This window comes from Manis javanica, chromosome 9, assembly GCF_040802235.1.
Source record: "Manis javanica isolate MJ-LG chromosome 9, MJ_LKY, whole genome shotgun sequence".
Lineage (NCBI taxonomy): Eukaryota > Metazoa > Chordata > Mammalia > Pholidota > Manidae > Manis > Manis javanica.
Window position 1 is genome coordinate 89,447,982 of NC_133164.1, and position 21,033 is coordinate 89,469,014.

General features: G+C 45.3%; 2 protein-coding genes across 7 annotated transcripts in view; one reads left to right on the plus strand and one right to left on the minus strand.

Annotated features, from left to right (window-relative positions):
* The first annotated feature begins 47 nt into the window (after nucleotides 1–47).
* RMC1 (regulator of MON1-CCZ1) lies at nucleotides 48–20,563 on the plus strand. Of its 5 annotated transcripts, XM_073212887.1 has the most exons (20): nucleotides 50–289; nucleotides 931–1,007; nucleotides 3,095–3,179; nucleotides 3,985–4,041; nucleotides 5,122–5,208; nucleotides 8,028–8,168; nucleotides 8,427–8,530; nucleotides 10,984–11,073; nucleotides 11,165–11,270; nucleotides 12,007–12,118; nucleotides 14,403–14,447; nucleotides 14,733–14,786; nucleotides 15,915–16,043; nucleotides 16,480–16,586; nucleotides 18,363–18,482; nucleotides 18,814–18,891; nucleotides 19,227–19,331; nucleotides 19,415–19,483; nucleotides 19,568–19,793; nucleotides 20,399–20,563. In XM_073212887.1, the coding sequence occupies exons 1-20, from the start codon at nucleotides 188–190 to the stop codon at nucleotides 20,476–20,478; spliced, it is 1,974 nt and encodes a 657-aa protein (XP_073068988.1). In that variant the 5' UTR covers nucleotides 50–187; the 3' UTR covers nucleotides 20,479–20,563. The 5 variants fall into 5 exon arrangements, with proteins under 5 accessions (XP_073068985.1, XP_073068986.1, XP_073068987.1 ...); XM_073212884.1 differs by having other exon boundaries at nucleotides 48–289; nucleotides 19,415–19,793; XM_073212888.1 differs by lacking the exon at nucleotides 50–289 and adding an exon at nucleotides 306–809 and having other exon boundaries at nucleotides 19,415–19,793.
* Nucleotides 18,035–21,033, minus strand: part of NPC1 (NPC intracellular cholesterol transporter 1) — a 37,892-nt gene continuing 34,893 nt past the window's right edge. For both annotated transcript variants that reach the window (XM_073212883.1, XM_037017674.2), the window contains exon 25: nucleotides 18,035–21,021. In XM_073212883.1, coding sequence (XP_073068984.1) covers nucleotides 20,978–21,021 — 44 coding nt within the window. In that variant the 3' untranslated portion in view covers nucleotides 18,035–20,977. The remainder of the gene's footprint in view (nucleotides 21,022–21,033) is intronic.

Here is a 21,033-nt window from a genome sequence, read left to right on the forward strand (position 1 = left end):
GCCGTGGGTCACGTGATGGGGAGGGGGCGCGGCACCAGGAAGCGGCCTCGGCGCCCGCTGGGACCTCAGCCGCCGCCGCCGCCGCCGCCGCAGCCCGGCACGAGCCTCCGCGTCCCCGCGCGGGCGCCGCTTGCCCCGCTGCACCCTGGCTGCCGCCCCCGGGGCCCCGGCCGCCGCGACGCCCGCCATGGGCGAGGAGGACTACTACCTGGAGCTGTGCGAGCGGCCGGTGCACTTCGAGAAGGCGAACCCGGTCAACTGCGTCTTCTTCGACGAGGCCAACAAGCAGGTCAGGGCGCGCCGCCTCCTCCCGCGCGGCCCGGCGCCCGGGGTCGGCCCGCGCGCAGGCCTCCTGCCGGGCACTAGGCCCGGGGCCTCCTGCCGTCCCGACTCGGGACGAGAGCCAGCGCCTCGCGTGGACTCAGCCGAGGAACCGGGCTTTACCGCGGCAGTGACCGCTGGGTGGACGCCGAGCCGGCGCCAGCGACCCGGGGCCCGTTGGCGGGGCGCTCAGCTGTTAGATCGCTGGTGTCTTCCCGGCGCCTTTGTTATCTGTGTCGTTAGTTACCCGTGCAGTCACAGGCGACACTGAGGTTTCCGCCCCCGGAGTTTCGGAAAGGGAGAAGAGCAGTGTGCGGAGCCGCGGGGTGTACTGCCGCGTGTCCGCGGCGCCTCTGCCGATCCGGATCACAGCTCGGAGCCCTGGGGGCCCCGGCCGGGCCTTGCACAGTGAGCAGCACTCGCAGTGGTAGCCTTTCTGGCCTTTGCTTTATTTCTTAAAATCCCTGTGAACTGCCGAGCATCTGCAGGTTGGTGGTGCGCCACGTTAGTTTAGTAGGCCCCAGGGTGGGGTGCAGCAGAAACGGTCGCGTGGAGGTTTGTCTGTGCTTTTCAAACTTCAGACAATTGACACTGCATCTTTTTCCTCAGGTTTTTGCCGTTCGGTCGGGTGGAGCTACTGGGGTGGTAGTTAAAGGCCCGGATGATAGAAATCCCATCTCATTTAGGTAACTATGGGCATTTACAGAATAATTGCAACATGTAAACAAGGTGGTGTTTTTGTTTCTCATTCAGAAGGTGGTTTAAGTTTCTGTCTTCTGCTTCTCCTGGGAGATCGAGGAGTGTGTGTGGGGGGGTGCGGGTAGGCAAAGCCCCGCAGTAGCGAGAGGGACGCAGACACCTGCTGTGCAGTGGGGGGTGGTACGCCCTGCACTTCCTGTCGGTGAAATGGGAGAGTAGTTTCCTTTTGCCGAAATCGGGCACCTACTTCCTGGTACTTGAAATTATGGGGCCGGGGCCTTGATGGGCCCATTTCCAGTGTCGATGGAGGAGGGCCTTCAGTTCCTCCTTTGGCCCCAGGTCTTTTCAGAGTGTGTGGTAGTTCAAGGAGATTTCTAAGTCAGTGTTTGCCATGAAATAGTGTGTATTTAAAAAAGTCCCAGCTTCCATTGTGCTTAAGGTGAGTGGAGTTCCCAGGTAACGGAAGTTGAACCGGTAATTATCAATAGCAGCCCCTTTCACTTTCAGAAGTATCTCTGTTGGGGTGATCACTCTCAGGTCACCTTAACTCCTGTGATTGCAGAACGGGAAAGTACGAGGTAGGCCCGCAGTTCAGCGGTGGTATAAAACATTTATTTTTACAGGTGGCCTATGTTAATAGGAAACAGGTTTTAAAGTAGAGATCAGTCTCCGTCTGTTCAGCAAGCACTGGTTGCCCCCCTGTGCTAGGCACCAGGCCTGGGAAAGTGTTGAATTAGCCTGGGAGGCCTGAGTCAGCGAGTGCAGACAGGTGTGCTCACACAGTTACTGTGGGGAGCGCTGTGACCAAGCTCTGCTCAGAATGTGAGTGTGCAGAAGAGATGGGACATTTTATCTTTGGATTGGCTGGGGAAGACTGCTGCCTGGGATGGGGAGGGCCTCAGGAGGCAGCCTTTGAGAGAAACTTTACAGCTTTAATGGGATGATTCTAGGTGGAGATGAGAGGAGGCCTTCCAAATGGCGGGAACACCACCAAGCTTGGGGTTGGGGGAACTCCAGGACTGTGGCACTGAACCTCAGGTGTCCATGCAGAGAAAGGGAGGTGGTGCTGGTGTGACTGGTGGTGGGGTTGGCTTGAACCTTGTATATTCTTCCATGGAATTAAGGCTTTATCTTGTTACTGAAAATCTGTAAACTGGAGTGTGGCTTGCTCATGTCAGTGTTTGGAAAGATTACCCTGTTTGCTGGGTTGAAACTGGATTAGTTGGGGCAAATCAGAGTCAGGGGTGCCCCTCAAAGGTGATTGGAATAGCCTGAGCCGGGCATAGGAATACCCGCCTGAAGGCAGTGTTGAGTGTATCACACAGGCACTCATAGGTGCTTAGGAATATCTTGGGTAAGGCTCAGTGGTCAGTTCGGTGTGGAAAATAAGAGTGGGCCCATGAGGATTCAGATTTGAGGGCTCAATAGGGTTTGAGGGGGAAGGTACTGAATTTATCTTCTTTTAAAAAGCTTATTAAAAGCTTTATTGTATAATTGTTATTAACTGCACCTACTTAATGGGTACAGTTGAAGAGTTTTGACATTTATGTACCTCCATGAAGCCATCATCACAATCCAGATAATGCATGTCCCTATTCCCCACAAAGTTTCCTTGGGTTCCCTGCAGCCCATCCCTGGACCACCCTTTGTAATGCCTGTTCGAGCTGGTGTGAGACAGCGAGGTGGAGCCACCCTGTGCACTGTGGCACAATGGATAGTAAATGGGAAGGAGTCCGTTCTTGCAAAAGCTTTGTTGTGAGTGACTAGGAGAGGTGGCTAGTTTGTGAAGGTCACTGGGTATCTACTCATTTATGTCTGAAGTGATTTTCAGGGGAAAGTGCATGTGATCTTGGTTTTTCCAGTTACTTGTTTCCCAAGATACTGTAAATTTCTGTAGTAACTTGTTGCCCACTGGATTTTGTTTCCTGAAAAGTAGTCCTACTGATAGCTTCAGAAACATAATTTTAAACTAAGATTTCTGCTTCCTAAATATTTCACTTCTTTCCTCACAAAATGATAGAAGCTAGAATTCAGTTATTAAGTTTAAGTCATAACATCCTCTTTCTTCTTAAAGAATGGAAGATAAAGGAGAAGTGAAGTGCATTAAGTTTTCCTTAGAAAATAAGATACTGGCTGTTCAAAGGACCTCAAAGACTGTGGTAAGATGTATCCTTAAATATAGTATATAAAGAAATACATTTGGAAGAGAATGAATTACAAGATTCCAGTAACAGGAACCATTTTTTCCTTTAATGTGAGGAGAGCTGTGGTTATGTTGCATTGTATTTGAGCCTGGGAATTCTTGAAGAGGAGAAAGGTATTTGAATGAATAAATGCTTTGGAGCTGAGCTTGTCATTTTTGGCTTTAATTTTTTTAAAAAGTAAATTGGAATCTCAGGCATCTTTTGAATTGATGAATAGCTAGCCCCATATGTTCTGTGAGGTGTATTTTTGGTTACTTTGTGAATTTGCTTTACGCAAGTAACTCCATTTATTTACTTCTCTCATCTTTGAATACTTGAGCTAGTAGGAGAAGATACTCAAAGCTGGAGTAGCTTGTTAGCATTTTTGCCTTTGTAAATATTCACCATTGCTATTTGTAGAGAAAAAGCTGTCAGAAAAGAGGCAGAATCTGATTTCCTTCCATCAGTATTAATTGCTAAATTTTTGGAAAGCCTCTTGTAAAATGTAGCAACATATTTCTCTAAAATCAGTTTTCAAAATCAGTTTCTAAACTTTGAGTATTTGGATTAACTTAAAAAAAAAAAAAGAATTGTAAGCCTGCTGCTTTTAAGAGGGCAGCTCCAAATTGGTCTTTTTATTTTTCCTGCTTGGGTTTTTGTCTTTTTTTTTCTGATTACTTTTTAAATTGACCTGGCCTTGCCTTTTGTCTTGTATACTAAAGCAGGTTGGCAGAATGCCACCTGATCCAAAGTTCTCCCTGTGGGTTTTTTTCTCTTTCAGGATTTTTCCAATTTTATCCCGGATAGTTCTCAGCTGGAATACACTCAGGAGTGCAAGGTATGGGCCCTGTCTTTCCCCGGCTGCTGGGCATGGTGTTGCAGACACCAGTGCGGCAGGGAACTAAGAGCAGAAGCTTGCAGGCTGTGCTTTATGCCAGATCTGCTGCATGTTGGCTCTGTGACTAGATTTAAAAGCTTTTAAAGCCTGTTTCTTTGTCTGTAAAACGGAGTTGGGTGAATCAATATATAAGGTTTCACACACCCAGTGGTGTCTTCCTGCCGCACCCCCCCACTCCCTCGCCACTGAGGGTCAGACCCCAGTTCTTCTCCTAGCTGCCTCCCTGGAGGTTTTGGAGTTTTTCCTTCCTTTCCTGATGATGACGATAATTTCTTTCCTTGATTTGCTGTCCTTGTCCTTCCTCTTCCTTTCTTTCCCTAGGTATGGCTTCTAACCCATTTTTGTTAGATATGCTGAGTGTGATAAGCTGGGCTGGAGGGGCCTGCTCCCAGTGGCCCCCTGGCACCTTGCACCTAGCAGCAGCTGCTAGTGGGTGGGGTATGGCCTTATGCGTCTTTGTAATGGTTTTGCTACATGGGGGTTGGGGTGGGCTCTGCAACAAGGAGAGAAGGCCCATCGCCAGGTGACTGAGCCCTGGCAGAGCCCCAGTTCTGTGGCAGCAGTCGGCAGAGCTCCCGCTGTTTGCCCTCAGGCTGCTGTGCTTCAGGTGGGTTGGGGTGGGAGCTCAAGGCCTGTGCCCCATCACCAAGAACCTTTGGCTTTTTGCTTTTATAACGCCCATCTTTATAATGTGGTTGGCTGAGAGAAAGTCCCCTGGCCTTTGATTCCGAAAGGTAGAAGTTGGTAACTGTGAGCACTGGTCAGTTCCTTTCGGCCAAACTCAGGCTTCTCCCTGTTTTATGGACTGGAAGGAATTAAGATTCAGGTGTTTCGACGAGGTGCTACACGTGAAAATTTGGGACTGTTTACTTGAAAGTTTGCGATTTGGTAATAAGTAATCAAATCGGGGTAACCATTGTTAAAGAGTGATAGAAACAGCAGAGTATTTTAAGCTTTTGCACAGAGTTATATGTAAGTTTTTCTTAATTAAAAAATTAAAATTTCTGTAATTCTTTTCAGACTAAGAATGCCAACATACTAGGTTTCTGCTGGACCAGTTCTACTGAAATTGTCTTCATAACAGATCAAGGAATAGAATTTTACCAGGTATTTGTCATTCACATTTGCTGGAGAAAGGCCTGTGATCCCAGTTTTGCGGCCTCTTGAATTGAGCACCAAATGGGGTTTTTGACATTCTAGAACTTTAGTTTCTCACTTGGGTGTTTATTCTTATTTTTATGTTTCAAGTAATCCATGTTTTTTATAAAACAGACATTACCAAGATATGGAAGGTACAAGTTCCCCATCATTCATACAAATAACTACTATAAACAGTTTGGTGCATATTCCTTCATTCTTTTCCTACTCACATTTATTTATTTATTTTTACAAAAATGGGAGTGTCTTTTTCATGGCCATGTATCTTGAACATCCTTCCATATTTTATTCTGAGTAGTGGTACTGTGTGGATGTCCTGCAGCTGAACCTGTTTCCATTTGATGAACATCTGGCTTGTTTTCATTGTTTGCAATTATAAACAGTTCTGCAGTGAACATGCTTGTAAACATTTCTTTATATTCTTGGGTGAGGGAGTTCTTGAAGGGCGAATTACAGCACAGGCATGAAGAGCTGAAAAGCTGCCTAGACACAGCCAGTTGTCTTCCGGAAGTTTGCACCTTCCCCAGCAATGTGGGAGCCTCCATTTTCTACATCTCTGCCACAACTCGATATTATCAGTCTATAGACATTTCTTCATCTGAGAGTAGAAAGACATTTTAATGTGCATTTTTCATTACTTGGAGATAATCGAATTTCATTTGTGTATTGTCCAATTTGTATTTCCTCTTCTGTGAAGTGCTTCATCTTTAAGAAAATTTTTTTTTAATTGTGGTGAAAAGCATATAACATAAGTTATCTTAACCATTTTGTACGGGTATAATTCAGTACTGTTAAGTATATTCACATTGTAGGGAAGCATCTTTGCAACTTTCTCATCTTGTAAAACTAAAACTCTGTACCCGTTAAACAACTTCCCATCTCCCTCCCACAGCTCCTGAGAACCCCCCTTTTCCTGTTTCTATGGATTTGACCACCTCAGGGGTGTCGCAGAAGTGGCATCACGCAGGATTTGTCACATGCACTTTTGTGACTGGCTTGCTCAGCGTAATGTCCTCAAGGTCGTCATGTATAGCAGGTGTAAGGGTTTCCTTACTTTTGAAGGCTGAATGCTAGCCCACTGTGCGCATGTACCGCATTTTATTTATTCATCCATCGATGGACACTTGGGTCGCTTCCACCTTTTGGCCATTCATTGGGAGTAATGCTGGGATGAACATGGGTGTGTGAGTACTTCGAGGCCCTGCTTTCAGTTTGTATGGGCATGTACCCACAAATGGGATTACTAGATCACCTGGTAATTCTATATTTAATTTTTTGAGGCCTGCAACGCTATCTTCCACCACAGTTGTGCCATTTTTCATACCTACCAATAGTGCACAGGGTTCCAGTTTCTCTACATCCTCACCAACTCTAGTTTTCTGTTTTATTGATAATTTTGGGTGTGACATGATGTCTCATTGTGGTTTTGATTTTCATTTTCTGATGATTAGTGATGTTGGGCATCTTCTCTTGGCTTGTTGGCCATTTGTATAAGCCCTGGAGATAGTCTTCCAACTCCTTTGCCCATTTTTTAATTGGGTTATTTTCTTCTTGTTGAATTGTAGGAGTTCTTTGTATGTTCTGAATGTCAAGTGTTTATCAGATGGATGATTTGCAAGTATTTCCTCCCATCTCATAGGCTGCCTTTTCTCTCTGTTGGCTGTTTACTCCAGTGCCTCTGCCTCTTCATCTTCTGATATGTTCCAGTACCTAAGGATGCTTCTGAGACCTCCAAGGGAGTTAGGGTTCTTGCAGGTTTGAATTTGTTGGCCTAGTGAAAGCAGTATGATTTAGAATGTACGGATGGAAAAAACGTACCCATGTGAGCAGAACGGGAGCATTACTGCTGTGGTGCTTTGCTCTCGGGCTGTCACCAGAACCTTCCCAGTGGCTGGTGGAAGGCGAGCAATCCGCGCAGACCCCACTCACACAGAAACAACTGTGTGTAAATGGAAAGGGTTGCTTGCTGTACAGAAGGGCTCCTTGTGGCCATGATTTAAAAGCATTATTTTCTCTTCTCCGTAGTGAAAAAGTATATATTCAGGTCATCCAGATAGTTTCAGATCTTCAAGAAATAAGTTTAAAAGAAAGAGGACTCTAGCACATCTTTATTTATTACAGCTGAATTACCAAGAAACCCAGGCTGCCTGACCCTGACCTCCATGCCAACCCTTGAGGGCAGTGTTCCATGAGCATCAGTGCCTCGGGGTGTTGTACATTCTTTCCTTCATGTGTCAGAATAGTATTTTAAATATGTGCTTTGATTATAAAATCCTGGCTGCATGCTGAGTCTCATGAATGCATCTGTTAGAAAAAGGGAGCCGCTCTCCAGCTGTGTGGACTGGAGTGTGTGGAGCCCAAGCAGCAGGTGTGCAGGGGTTCCAGATAAGGGAGAACGTCACTGCCCTCTGTGCCCTGGTAGGTGCTGCCCCACGAGGCGGAGGCTCAGACCCAGGCTGTGCAGGGAATGGCCTCCTCTGGGAGGTGGGCTCCCTCCCCTCCCCTCGCTGAGCCTTAGTTTCTCCTCTCACCACATGGTAGTGAGGCCCAGCTCTCAGGGTTGCGGTGAGAGGACATGGATTTGTAAAGCGCTAAGCACCACATAGCTAATTGGTAGTGCATAAATAAAAAATAGTAATGCTTTTCCATTTAATGTGCTGGTTTTTTTCCTGTTTTTTTCTATTGTTTTCTTAATTTACTGTGTCAGTCTTCTGACACTTTGCTCTTTTAAATGAAGATTCTATTTCTGGGGTTTTTTTTTGCTTCAGGTATTACCAGAGAAACGAAACCTGAAACTCCTGAAGAGCCAGAGCATCAATGTGAACTGGTACATATACTGTCCCGAGAGCGCGGTAATCCTGCTGTCCACCACCGTCCTGGGAAATGTGCTGCAGCCCTTTTATTTTCGGGTAAGAGTAAGACTCTCTTTAAAAGCAAACCCTCCTTTTTCCTCCTACCCGGGGCCTCCAAGGGGCAGGGCCTTTGGCTATGACCTCCCCCCTGTGTGACCACTAGAGGGCACACTCCTACCCCCGAGGATGATTTCATTCTGTGGGCCATGGGGGAGGATTGAGACACACTGTGTGGACACCTTGAGGGACTGTACCTAGCGTGCTACAACATCAAAGGGGGTCAATCAACTTTTCCTTTAACTTCCTCCCGAACAGGCTGGCACTGTGTCGAAGCTGCCCAAGTTCGAGATTGAATTACCAGCTGTGCCCAAGTCAACTAAACTGAATCTTTCAGAGAGAGACATCGCCATGGCGATGATGTATGTCTGACTTCCAGGAGAATTCCTTCTTGTAATTGCCTTTAGGTGGTGATAGAAGTCATAGGAGAGCATGGGCGCCCATGCTGAGGCCTCCGCTGTCCCATTTAGGACCTGGATGTTATGAAAATAGAAAACCTGCCATTCTTTTGGCATTCTTTTTGGATTTTACTGGCTTTGTGACCTTAGGAACATTTTCTCCACCATTCTAGTCTGATAAAATGAGACCATTGAACAAGTTTATTTCTTACGTTTCTTAGTGTTAGAAATTTTTGGTCATTCTTTTTTTTTTTTTTTTGAGAGGGCATCTCTCATATTTATTGATCATATGGTTGTTAACAACAATAAAATTCTGTATAGGGGACTCAATGCACAATCATTAATCAACCCCAAGCCTAATTCTCAACAGTCTCCAATCTTCTGAAGCATAACGAACAAGTTCTTACATAGTCAATAAGTTCTTACATGGTGAACAGTGCAAGGGCAGTCATCACAGAAACTTTTGGTTTTGATCACACATCATGAACTATAAACAGTCAGGTCAAATATGATTATTCACTTGATTTTTATACTTGATTTATATGTGAATCCCACATTTCTCCCTTATTATTTTATTTTTTTTTAAATAAAATGTTGAAGTGGTAGAAAACATAATTTAGTGCTGTAAGAGGGCAAATGTAGATGATCAGGTGTGTGCCTATAGACTAAGTATTAATCCAAGCTAGACAAGGGCAACAAAACATCCACGGATGCAGAAGATTTCTCTCAAAATGGGGGGTGAGGTTCTAAGCCTCACCTCTGTTGATCCTCAATTTCTCACCTGATGGCCCCCCTGCAACTGTGCCTATCTTAGGTTGTTCCTCCCTTGAGGAATCTTACCCGTCTCTGGCTAACCAGTCATCTTCCGGGGCCATACAGGGAAATGTAAAGTTGGTAAGTGAGAGAGAAGCCATATTGTTTGAAAAGGTTAGCTTTTTACTTCTTTGCAGATTTATGCCCTGTGGCTTCTATGCCCAGCATTTGTCTTGAGGTATCTTTACCACTTGGAAGAATTATGATACTCGGTCATTTCGATATGAGGCACGAATTCTACTTAAGGGTTGTAATTAGGAAGGAAGAAGAAAAGCTATAGAAGTAGCAGACGGAAGAAAACATGGGAAGATTGATTATTTCTTTGACATATCTTCTTGTAGTGTAACATAAGCATGTATAGGTTTTAAGCTACTAATTAAATTGCGTGCACGCATTAACAACCAAAGCAGGCCTACAATTACCAGCCATATCCAGTGAAACCAAGAAAACCAGTTAGGCACCCTAGGCATTTGTGAAAACTTATCAATGATATGATGGATATTGTTTAACTGAATTTGAATAGTTTGAAAAAAATCAGACATTAAAACAACACATTCCTGGGAACTGTTCATATCCCATATGTTCTTTTAACAGTAGATAGTCTGTAGTCGCAAGATTTTGGAGCACTGCAACTTGCACTTCATGGTCATTCTTTAAGTTGAAGCTTATCAAGCATTCTTTTTGAGCTTAAATGTATCATACTTGCTCTAAAGAAGAACATAGTTTAAGTTTTTTATCTGACAGATGTGTAACTGAATTACTGATGCAGGAAGGTATGTTTTCATTTGGAAATGCAGGTGTCATAATTTTTAAACTTTATTATGAAAATAGAAACTGATACAAATAACTCCCATATAATCCTATAGGTATACCCATAGCCCTATTCAACAGATAATAACTTTTTGCTCCTAAATTACTTTTGGTTCTTCTGCGGCCTAAAATGGTGGTGTCCAAACTTTACCATTTTTTAGCAGTTAGAATGCTTTTTTTTTTTTTAAAAGGAAATCTTTTGGGGCATCCTGTCTTAGCAAACAGGTCAAATGAAAGCAGTGCTTGCTGACAGTGAAAGCGGACCTGGGGACCTGCTTTCTTCCCTTTGGTCTCCTCCCTGTGGCAGGCCCAGCACAGCATCAGCCACTGGAGTAAAGATGTGCCTGCAGGAACTGGTCACAGCAACCTTTGTTAGATGAGGCTTAAAAAGGAGGGATTATATTTTCCTATTATTAAGGAATATACTTATATCAACCTTGGAAAATACAGGAAGTTAGAAAAAAAATGGACTTAGTTTATTATGCAAGGATAGCTATAAACACGTATTTCTTTTCAGTAGTTTTGGACATTATGCATAAGTTAGTGTTTTTCTTTTAAAATATGATCAAGCTATATTTAGTTTTATACCCCTCCTTCTCACTTAACTATATAATAGGCTTTGGCTTGGTTTTTTTTTAGCTAACTGCACTTTCTTTGTATTTTTATGGGATGTAAAATAATCCATTAGGTAAATATGTCATAATTTACTTACCTATGGCCTTAGAATTCAGCATGTAGAATGGAGAAATTCCAAATGGCCAGAAGTGACCTGTGTCTCCTTGCTCCCTGATTAGATACGGACAGCTTTATGTTCTGTTCCTGAGGCATCACTCTCGGACCTCCAACAGTACCGGAGCGGAGGTAGTCCTCTATCATCTCCCACGGTATATTTACTGCTTTTTCCCCTCTTCTTCAGTTTTAAAATATGAACTAAAGCTTGTTGATCTGTTTTTTGACCTTTCTGTTGTCCTACAGAGAAGGTCCCTGTAGAAAGGCGCACATATTAAAGTTGAATCGGACGGGGAAGTTCGCCCTAAACGTGGTGGATGACCTGGTGGTGGTTCATCATCAGGACACAGAGGTGTGAGCCGCGTGTGGGTGTCCAGTCTGTCAGTGTGGCTTAGGCGGCTTGTGAGGATTGACAGACATTCTGAACAGAGGCTGAAAGTGCTTCTTATGCTGCAAGTTTTGGTTTTCCAGGTGGAAATGGGTTTGGTATTTTAGATGGTTTAGGAAAAACAGTGATTCCCTATTCATTGATTGAAGATAATTAAAAACGATTCCCGAAAATAACATGTGAGGAAATTTGACTTTGAAACAGTTGTTTGGTTGCATCAGCTATGCTGGGAATGCACTGCAGAGCCACAGTCATCCTGAGCACGAGCTCTGTGCTTCCTTTGTGAATAATGCTGGATGAGGGTGGTTTGCAGGCTTTATGGCCCAAGAGAAAGAACTAGGGTGGATCCTGCTTCTCTGACACTGTTAGCTGGGTATCTGGTGGCCGACCAGCCGCTTCCCTCCCCTGCCTCCTGAAGGGTGGGGGTACCCGCATCTCTGCTAATGAAGATGTTGCCAGATAAAGTGAGAAGTTGCTGCTTGCATTACTAGAGCTCTTTGAATGAAGGATGTCATGAATGCAGGGGATAAATGTAGATGAGAGGCGTGTCTCACAGCCAGCTCCTCCTCAAATAGGAAGTAACCTGCGGGATGGGATGCAAACACAGACCCTTAGTGGGTTGGGAATAGCAGCATGTGCGGTAATGAAGGGGTCGGGCCAAGCTGTGGCTGGTTTCAGCATTGAGCCTTCTCCACCGTAGACCTCGGTAATATTTGACATCAAGCTAAGGGGGGAGTCTGACGGCACCGTGACTTTCCATCACCCAGTGCTTCCAGCTCGATCGATTCAGCCCTATCAGCTCCCCACAGCAGGTAAGTGGGAATCACTGTATAGAGGGTGGGTGACAGGTGCTACCAAGCTTCCCAGATCTCTCTGTTTTTGCAAGAGGTGATTTTATTTTTTTTAAATGAAACTCCTGATTTGTTAGCTAAAACTGTTGTGAAAAGCATTTTATAAGATAAATGAATTGTTCTTCGACGAAAATAGAATGATTTCTCTTTTCTGAGCTTTAAAATGGAGAGTCAGGACCACCCATTGAAGCCAGAAGATTTTTTTAATGTTGAATAAGCCCTTTCTGTGTGCCCACACTCTATAACTCTAGGATTACATGTGGCTGCCTAAGGCTGGCATTTGAACCTGGTATCCCTTCCCGCATCTTTCTCACGTCTCGTGTCAGTTACAGTTGGCTCTGCCCGATGGCCGGTGCATGTGTGTGGCTCCGGTTCCCAGGTCATTCAGGGCAGTCCTCCTACCTGCACGGGGGCCACAGGAGTCAGAGAAGAGGCGGTCAGGAGCTCAGGAGAGGGGAAAGAAGCCGTGTGGCTGCTGTGGCCTTCTCCCAGTGTAATCAGTTTCAAGCTAGAACTCAAATACTGTTCAACTCTCTCTCAAAGGAGATTGGAGTGTACAGTAAGTTGAAGCTTCAGTGTGTAAACCAGAGTCAGAGGGGACACAGCTGGACCTTCAGTAACAATGTTTTCTTAAAAGGAATACCTGTCAGATAGCTTTGGTGGGTCAGCCCCACACAGTCAGGATGTCCTTGAACCTACAGAGAAGATTCAGGCCAGGCTCCAGCTGATCTTCAGCAAGAGCACTGTCCCGAGCCTGCCTGCACAGCCTTGCTGGATCAGCCAAAAGCTTGGTAACTGGCAGGGCTGGTGGGGCAGGAGCATGTTCTCACATTTGATTAGGTCTTCTGTCCCAGGTTCCTTCCAGCTTCTTTCCATCCAGGGATAATAATGTTAGCATTAAAAGAATACATTGTGTCAAATGATTATCTTGTATGCTGGCCAGTTGGCATGAAGATAATGGCTGGTAAATTGGGAAAAAAACTAAACATTTAAAGCCTTCAGCTCTGTTCCAGTTGTTTGCAACCAGTTAGAAGGCAGTCAAGTTCTAACGGGCTAGTGGTATTAAGACAGATGCTGGGTGTGGCCCTAGTAATAGCCCAGACACAGAGTAAAAAGAATTCAAGAATCCATCGAATCTCTGAGCTTCTAGCCTGTGGGTTGGTAAAGTGTGTTTGTAGTTGATGACTTTTGTTTGTCCTGCTGGATTGAAAGCCCCTTGCAGGCTGGTGGCAGCTTCGTCTGTTGTCCAGCCTGGGCTGTCGCGGGAGGCGTGGTCAGGATGAGCTTGCTGTGCTATTCGGAAAGATGAGACCAGCAACTTGGGGAGGAGCTGGTGGACCCTCATTTCCCCTCCTGGTTTTGGTCTGTTGGGCCAGTGGTTCTCCATATGACTACACGTTAGGATCAGATGGGGGACTTTAAAACCCAAAGTCCCTTGGCTCTCACCTGGGGGCATCTAAGTCCTCATGGTGGGCAGCTGGCCTGAGACCATAAGACGGCCTTCCCTCTTAGATTCCAAATGCAAGTGTTCTTTGCTTTGTTTATCTGATTTTAGCTTGTCTGACAGGCCCTTTTCCTTTTTGGGGTTGTCTGTTAAAAATTACCTTTTTCAACCAGTTGATTAACACCTGTCTTCTGATTGTACCCGGGTAATTGGAACAGAACCGGGAATCGCATCTAGTTTGCAGGACTGCATTTTTGAAGTTCACGTGGGCTGCCCACCTGACACCCAAGCAGTGTAACTGGTGGTTAGAAGTCCCTGTTGTGGGAGGTGTTTGGGGCTCAGCTTCCCAGATGAGATCTCTGTGCCTGGACATGCTCTGTGCACTGGAGAGTTGAGCTAATAGATAACTAAGCCACAAAACAGTTTGATTTGAAGTATTCTCAGTGAATTATCTTCGTTTTTGATGTTGAATCACCCAGGTAATTTCTCAGCTCCTCAGCGTGCGTCATTCGCGACTCATCTTTGGTGATGACAAAAGGAAACACTGAGTGAAGCCTTGACATGCTTTTCCCCTTCTCGGGAAGACAGTTTTGTGGATTGTTCTTGGCTTCCCCCCTCCTCCTCACGTGGGTTATGAGCGGAACCTAACAGTTCACTTCTTGCTTATTTAACTACAGTTGAATAAACATTTACTGACGGCTTTAGAAAGTATTAATTTTGCATCAGAGGCCCTGATGTTGGCAGCATTTCCGTGTTGTGTTTTCAGGCCTCACACACTGCGCTCTCTCCACCTGCACGTAGGTCCTGCCCCGGTGGCCAGCCAGTCTCCTGTCCTGTGTAAACTCTGTATCCTTTGCAAAGGCGTTGGTGCTGTGCACAGAAGGGAAGCTGTCACCCCCGTGTTACCCTGGAGCCTGCGAATGGCCCTGCAGCCCCCTGCGGCAGCCAGGCAGCCAAGAGTAACGTGGGCGCTCTGTGTGGGAATGTTGGCTTCCCGCTGCGGGTGCGGGCCCTTTGAGCACCGCATCAAATGGGGGGGGGGGGAGGCAGGGTGAGCGCTCTGCCGAACTGTAACTGGCTTTGCCTTTTGTTTTCATCTCCTCCTGGCTTAGCATTTCCTATAACACGCAGATTCGTCTTCCTGGATTGTCTTTCAGCCTGACATCATTATCAGTGCAAGCCAAGGTGGGTCAGGGAGCGGCCCTCACCTTAGAGGAAGTAGTGCTTGTTGACTTTGGACAGTAGTAGCTGGACGTTTTCAAGTTTATCTTTGAAAAATGACGTCTCCCTTCAACCCTGGGAATGGATGATTTTTCACCTTTTTACTCCCTTCTCTTCTGTGTGGAGTATTTTATCATGAGCATACATTTATATAATTAATACTAAGAATTAATTCTGTTCCCCTGCTTTAAGCCCTTCCATGTCCATCCATTCTGAAAAGCCAGACTCCGTAGCCTGTGTATAGGGCCTCCTGCCCCATCCTTACCTTTCACCATCACCCTGTGCCCTCTGTTCTGTACGTGCCTACAAGTGCTCCTGTTTTCTCACTGTGCCGTGACACCTCCCCCAGGATGCAGTGTCTCTTCTGTGTAATCCCCCAGCCCTTTGAATCTTTCTCTGTACTTTGTACGTTAGCCTTTAGTCACCTGTGTACTTTCCTGTCTTGTCCGCTGGGGTTCTCAAGGAGAGAGTTGGCCTTGATGCCCTAGACATCCACTGTATGCAGTGAATTCACTTCTCATCTAGAATGGCACTAGCCCTGTAGCAGACATCAGGGATTGAGAAAGGGTCACTCAGATAATAATGTAGCATTTAATTCTCTTGGGGCACCCCAGTTAAGAAAGGCTCTGCCTGCCTACCTGGCAGTGTGGGTGTTCCAGAAAGTCTTGGATTGATGAATGGATGAATTATGAAATTCCACTGGGAGCCTCTAGAGTTACCTTTTGACAAATGAGCCAAAGCAGGAGAAATCAAAGTACAGGACCAAAGTTAATGCCGCGTATCAGCCTCTTTTCCTGTCTTCAAGGCGGAAATGGGGCTAGGTGTGGGGAAGGGACTGTAAAGACTTGTCACCCTCCATACTTGGGGAGCTAAACCATTGATGCACCTCTGAACAGAGGGTTACTTTGAGGCAAGGAACCGACCAGGCACGCAGTTTGGCCGTCAGTCCTTCCATGGTCAGGCACGTCCTGGCTGTCCCAGGCCATGCTTTGCAGCATTCCACCCCCTCCCTGGGAACGTTCAGGGGAACACCTTACGGGCTTTTGTTCTGGTTTGTGTCATACCGTTGAACTTGCTACCTCCTAAATCCAGGTTACCTCTGGAACCTCCAAGTGAAACTTCAGCCCATAGTAAACCTCTTGCCAGATAAAGGAAGACTGATGGACTTCCTCCTCCAGAGAAAGGACTGCAAGATGGTCATCCTGTCTGTCTGTTCGCAGAGTAAGTGGATGAACCCTTTCTCACTGGTCTGAGTCCAGCATTAGGCCTGGGCACCTCATATTGGTGAGCGGGCCACATTTTCATGCCTCCACTGTAGCCAGTAGCCTCATTCTCCACTTGAGGGATGGATTATTGAACTCCCTGAAAGGTTGCAAAATTCAAAAATGACATGTAAAGACTTTGGTAGAAAGAGTAAATAGGATGGTTCCAGCTGAGCATATGTGCACATGGGTGCGTGAGGGTGGTGGGCAGCAGCCCTGCAGTAACCAGAAGGGGCTGGTGATTTCTAGGCTTCAGGTCTCTGACTACCCTGTTTCTCTGAATGCCCTTTAAGGTACGTTTGCACTTTGAGGTTAGTTATTTCTATCACAGCGACCGTCTAAGTTGTGAAGTTTGGCAGACATCGTCAGTTGACCTGTGTGAACATTCTTTCCAGTGTTGAGTGAGTCTGACAGAGCAACGTTACCTGTGATAGCCACTGTTTTTGACAAACTCAATCATGAATATAAAAAGTACCTGGACGCTGAGCAGAGTTACACGATGGTAAGTTAGATGTGCTGTGATGAACAGCTCCTCCCCTTTCACCCACACTCCCCCTACAAGATTGTGCTAGAATAATGCCACTGAGGTCTGATGTGTGCCCGAGGGCAAGGTGGCTGGAGTGGGGAAGCAGCAACTTCCTGTTCCTGCATCCTAGTAGCTTGAGGCCACATGTCACTTAATGCCCTCACCTTTGTTTTTAATCTGTTTGATCTTACACATAGATCCTTGGTCTTACCTCTATTTTATGGATAAGAAACTTGGTCTCAGCTTTGCATTATTTTATACCTCTGTCAAACCAGAGCCTAGACTTAGTAAATTAGAAATATACTCATCTTGCCACATCTTCCTTTACTTTTAGGGTCCCAGAGCTATAAAATAAGACTTACCCTAGCATTTAGTCAGTACCCTATGAGCATAGGGATGATTAAATATTAGCTCTGTGCTTTTCATGTATGCAGTTGGTCCTTGAACAACACAGCTTGAACTGTGTGGCTCCACTTATACATTATTTTCTTCAATAAATGTGTTGAAAAAGTTTTTGGAGATTTGTAACAATTTGTTAAATGTTCTCTTTAGCTTGTTTTATTATAAGAATATAGTACATAGTATATATAGCCCACATTTTGTAGGTTATATATTGGTATTATATACTGTTATTGGTAAGGATTCCGTTCAACAGTAGACTATTACTAAAGTTTTGCAGGACTCAAAAGTCATATGTGGATTTCTGACTGTGTCGGGGTGTTGGCATCCCAAACCCCCACATGATTCAAGGGTTGACTGTAGTGGGTGCATGTGTTGGTTGTGAAGTCGCTGGAAACAGTGAACATGGCTTCTTACCAGGGTCATACTGTTAGTGCCTCATATCTTCTGAAGCTAGAAAGAAGAAATGTTTTGGACAAGTGGAATTCTTGCACTTCAAGGATCTGATTAGTCCTAAGGCTGAAGATGGAAGTGGTTTTAAACAATAACGAAAACCCAGAAGTCCACTCCCCTTTAGTCCCTCAAGAATAATGACTGACACAGGCTGTGGAAGGCTAGGTGGCCTCAGCACACATCTCCCGGAGGAGGGCTGAGCTCTCCTACAGGCCTCCCAGGTCTTGCTGCTAGTGTACTGGGCTGTGGGGATCAGCAGTTCTCATTGCAAAGGGCAGTTTCTGTGGCTCTTAGGCTTCATACGCCCTTACTAGTCAAGAGCGTGGCCCCCACCAGCAACACTGGAGCTCAGGAAGCTTCTTAGAAATGCAGATTCTCAGGCCACCCCTCACACCTCCTGTAGAATCTGCTGGCCTAAACTGCTTTACAGAGTTAGGTGAGGTGATCAGGGTCTTCTCAGAGCTTTCCTATTCAGTAATACTTGGGGAGCCGTACCTACCATTTAAAAACCCAGATACAGATTCTTTTAAGAACTACTCACTTATTGTAGGGTCAGAGTTTCATAAAACAGATTCAGTAAGCCATTTCATTTTTATTAGATAACAAATGCTAAGTCTGTGATTAAGAAAATTAGAAGAGTTATTTTAAGAGGTTAAAAAATGTCTAGAGAAAATATGACTTATGCTTTTTTAGTTCCATCCATGAACATTGGTGTATTTTCAAGATGACCAATTCTGACTTCCTAACTCTCCCCCAGCCAACACAGGAAAATACTTCTAAGAAGCATCACCCTCTGTCCATATGCTAGGTTCACAGCAGCTAGGGATTCTTTTTCGATTAACTGCAAACGCACCATTACCTGGAAGATGACAGAGATCACAATTGTAATTTATTATTTAGGCAGTAGAAGCAGGGCAGAGCCGGAACAGTCCACTTCTCAAAAGGCCGGTGCGGACCCAAGCTGTGGTTGACCAGTCTGACCTGTACACCCACGTCCTGTCGGTGTTCACAGAGAAGAAGGTAGGTTACAGTGCATCAGCCTCTCCTGGACCACGGATTCTCAGGACAAGATCTTACTGGAAGGGGGTTGAGGAAAAGCAGTGTAATTCATTATGATTAGAATGGCGAGTTGCTTTGGGTGAGGATCTTGCAATGCTGAAAGTTTGGCTTCTAACACTTGGGCCTAAACATGATCATCAACAGGGGAGGTCCTGGAGGATTCTGTCTAAAACCAGAGAGAGAGAACACTGGGCCAGTTCATCTTGGAAACAAGCGGTGCTGGGTAAACAGTTAGATGTCATCTCCTGGACAACTGTGTGATGTCTCTAAGATCACCTTCTTCCCTGTGTAGGAGCTGCCGCCCAAGTTTGTGATAGCCGTCCTGATGGAATATATCCGCTCTCTTAACCAGTTTCAGATTGCGGTACAGGTACCTAGAAATCGGTATTTGTTCCAAGTTAGAGGAGCGGGTTTTTTTTTACAAGATAAAAGCACAGTCATTACCTTAACTAGGATGACTGTCTCTTCTATGCTCAACTGGCCCCACACTGAGACTGCTGAGTGACTGTCCCAGCAGTCCCACCTTGTTTGTAGGTGGAATGAGCCTGTCATATCAAGTTGGGTTTTATGACCAGCACATAGAACGTGCTTCCCTTAAACTTTTACCTATCAGTTTGGATAGCCCCAGTCCTCCAGAAACCTAGCCGCTAGTCTGCTGTAGTTGGGCGATTGGGAAATGGCCTTTGCTTCCATTTTCGTCCTCAGCATTACCTACATGAGCTTGTCATCAAGACACTTGTCCAGCACAACCTCTTCTATATGCTGCACCAGTTCCTGCAGTACCATGTCCTCAGTGACTCAAAGCCGCTGGTATGTGTCACCAGAATTTTGTGATTAAAAATTAAACTTTCTAACATCCTATGCTGAAGCAAGTCTGAAAATCTGTCTTTCAGGCTTGTCTGCTGTTATCCCTAGAGAGTTTTTATCCTCCTGCCCATCAACTGTCTCTGGATATGTTGAAGGTAACTGATACATCAGTTTTCAATTGCACACAAGTCTGTTCCTGCTGCTTGCATTCATTCCAGGCTTTTCTTCCTTACTTCCAGCGACTTTCGACAGCCAATGATGAAATAGTAGAAGTTCTTCTTTCCAAACACCAAGTGTTAGCCGCCTTAAGGTTCATCCGGGGCATTGGTGGCCACGACAACATTTCTGCACGGAAATTTTTAGATGCTGCGAAGCAGACTGAAGACAACATGCTTTTCTACACTATATTCCGGTTTTTTGAACAGCGAAACCAGCGTCTGCGAGGAAGCCCTCATTTCACACCAGGTGAGAACACAGTAGTGGTGAGAACACTGGTAGGTGGTGGGTGGGAAGCCTTTTAGGAAGAGCCCCTGGGTGAGCTTTCTAACAGCACCCCCACCCTTAGCCCAGGAACTGTAGGGAGAGTGGAGTCAGTATGCCCATGGGAGCTGAGGTGCGCCTGGCCTGTGCAGGGGAGGTGTCCTGGGTAGGAGACTTTCAGGCCCCAACTCAGGCAGTCGGCGCAGTGTGTGTCTGCTTAGAAGTCCCTTCCCAAAAGTGAAAAACAAAACAGGAAATAGCAGTTAAGGGTTTTAAATGTCCTGAGGCTTATTAATGTTTCAAGCAGGAAACACTGATCACTCTTTATCTCCAAAGTTGGGAAATCTGGGCGTCCTTCCTTAGGATGGGAAATGAGTGTGCAGTGTGAGATGGCATTAATTACCACTAAAGATTAGCTGCCTGACCAGCTGCAATGGTAGGAGCTGTGTAAATACAAAGCTTAGGAAAGCCATGTATTTTCAGAAAGAAAAATAAATTAAGACCCAAGTATACACATCTCTGAGCTATAAAGTGTTGGTTTTCTTGTTTTTGGTGCCATGTCTAATGGATTAAATCTGTATTTCCTTTAGGAGAACACTGTGAAGAACATGTTGCTTTTTTCAAACAGGTTTTTGGAGACCATGCTCTAATGAGGCCTACAACATTCTGAAATCACTTGCTAGTTTTTTTTTTTAATATATATAAAAATGTGTAAAAAGTTAATTTATTGCAATAAAGCTCTTTAAACTACAAAATGTTAAAGTTTATAAACATCCTCATATGTCACTAAAAATATGGTATAGAACTTGTGTGTGATGGCTTACTCCTAAAAAAAGGAAGAACAGTGCATTGATTGCCCTTTAGAAAGTGTCAGTGTGAGCAGATCAGTCATCCTAGTGTTGCCTTCCACTTGCTGAAGAGTTAGTTCTCGTTCCTGGAGAGCGGCAAGATGTCTCAGCCATCCCAGGACTGCCGTCAGGTTGAATAATACTGCTTCACAAGCCAACCTTGCATTCCTGAGCTGGACGTTCAGTAACATCTAGTGTTCACCTTGGTCCTGATCACGCAGCTATTGTCCAACTGACTGACCCGCACAGTTCAAAGTCCCCAAGCCCCGTAAGACCGCTAGAAATTTAAGAGTTGGAGTTTTCTTGCTCCGTACCTCAGTATCACTCTTGAGTGGCCAAACTTTTAGCTTTATTTATTGACGGTCCTGTGAGGGATA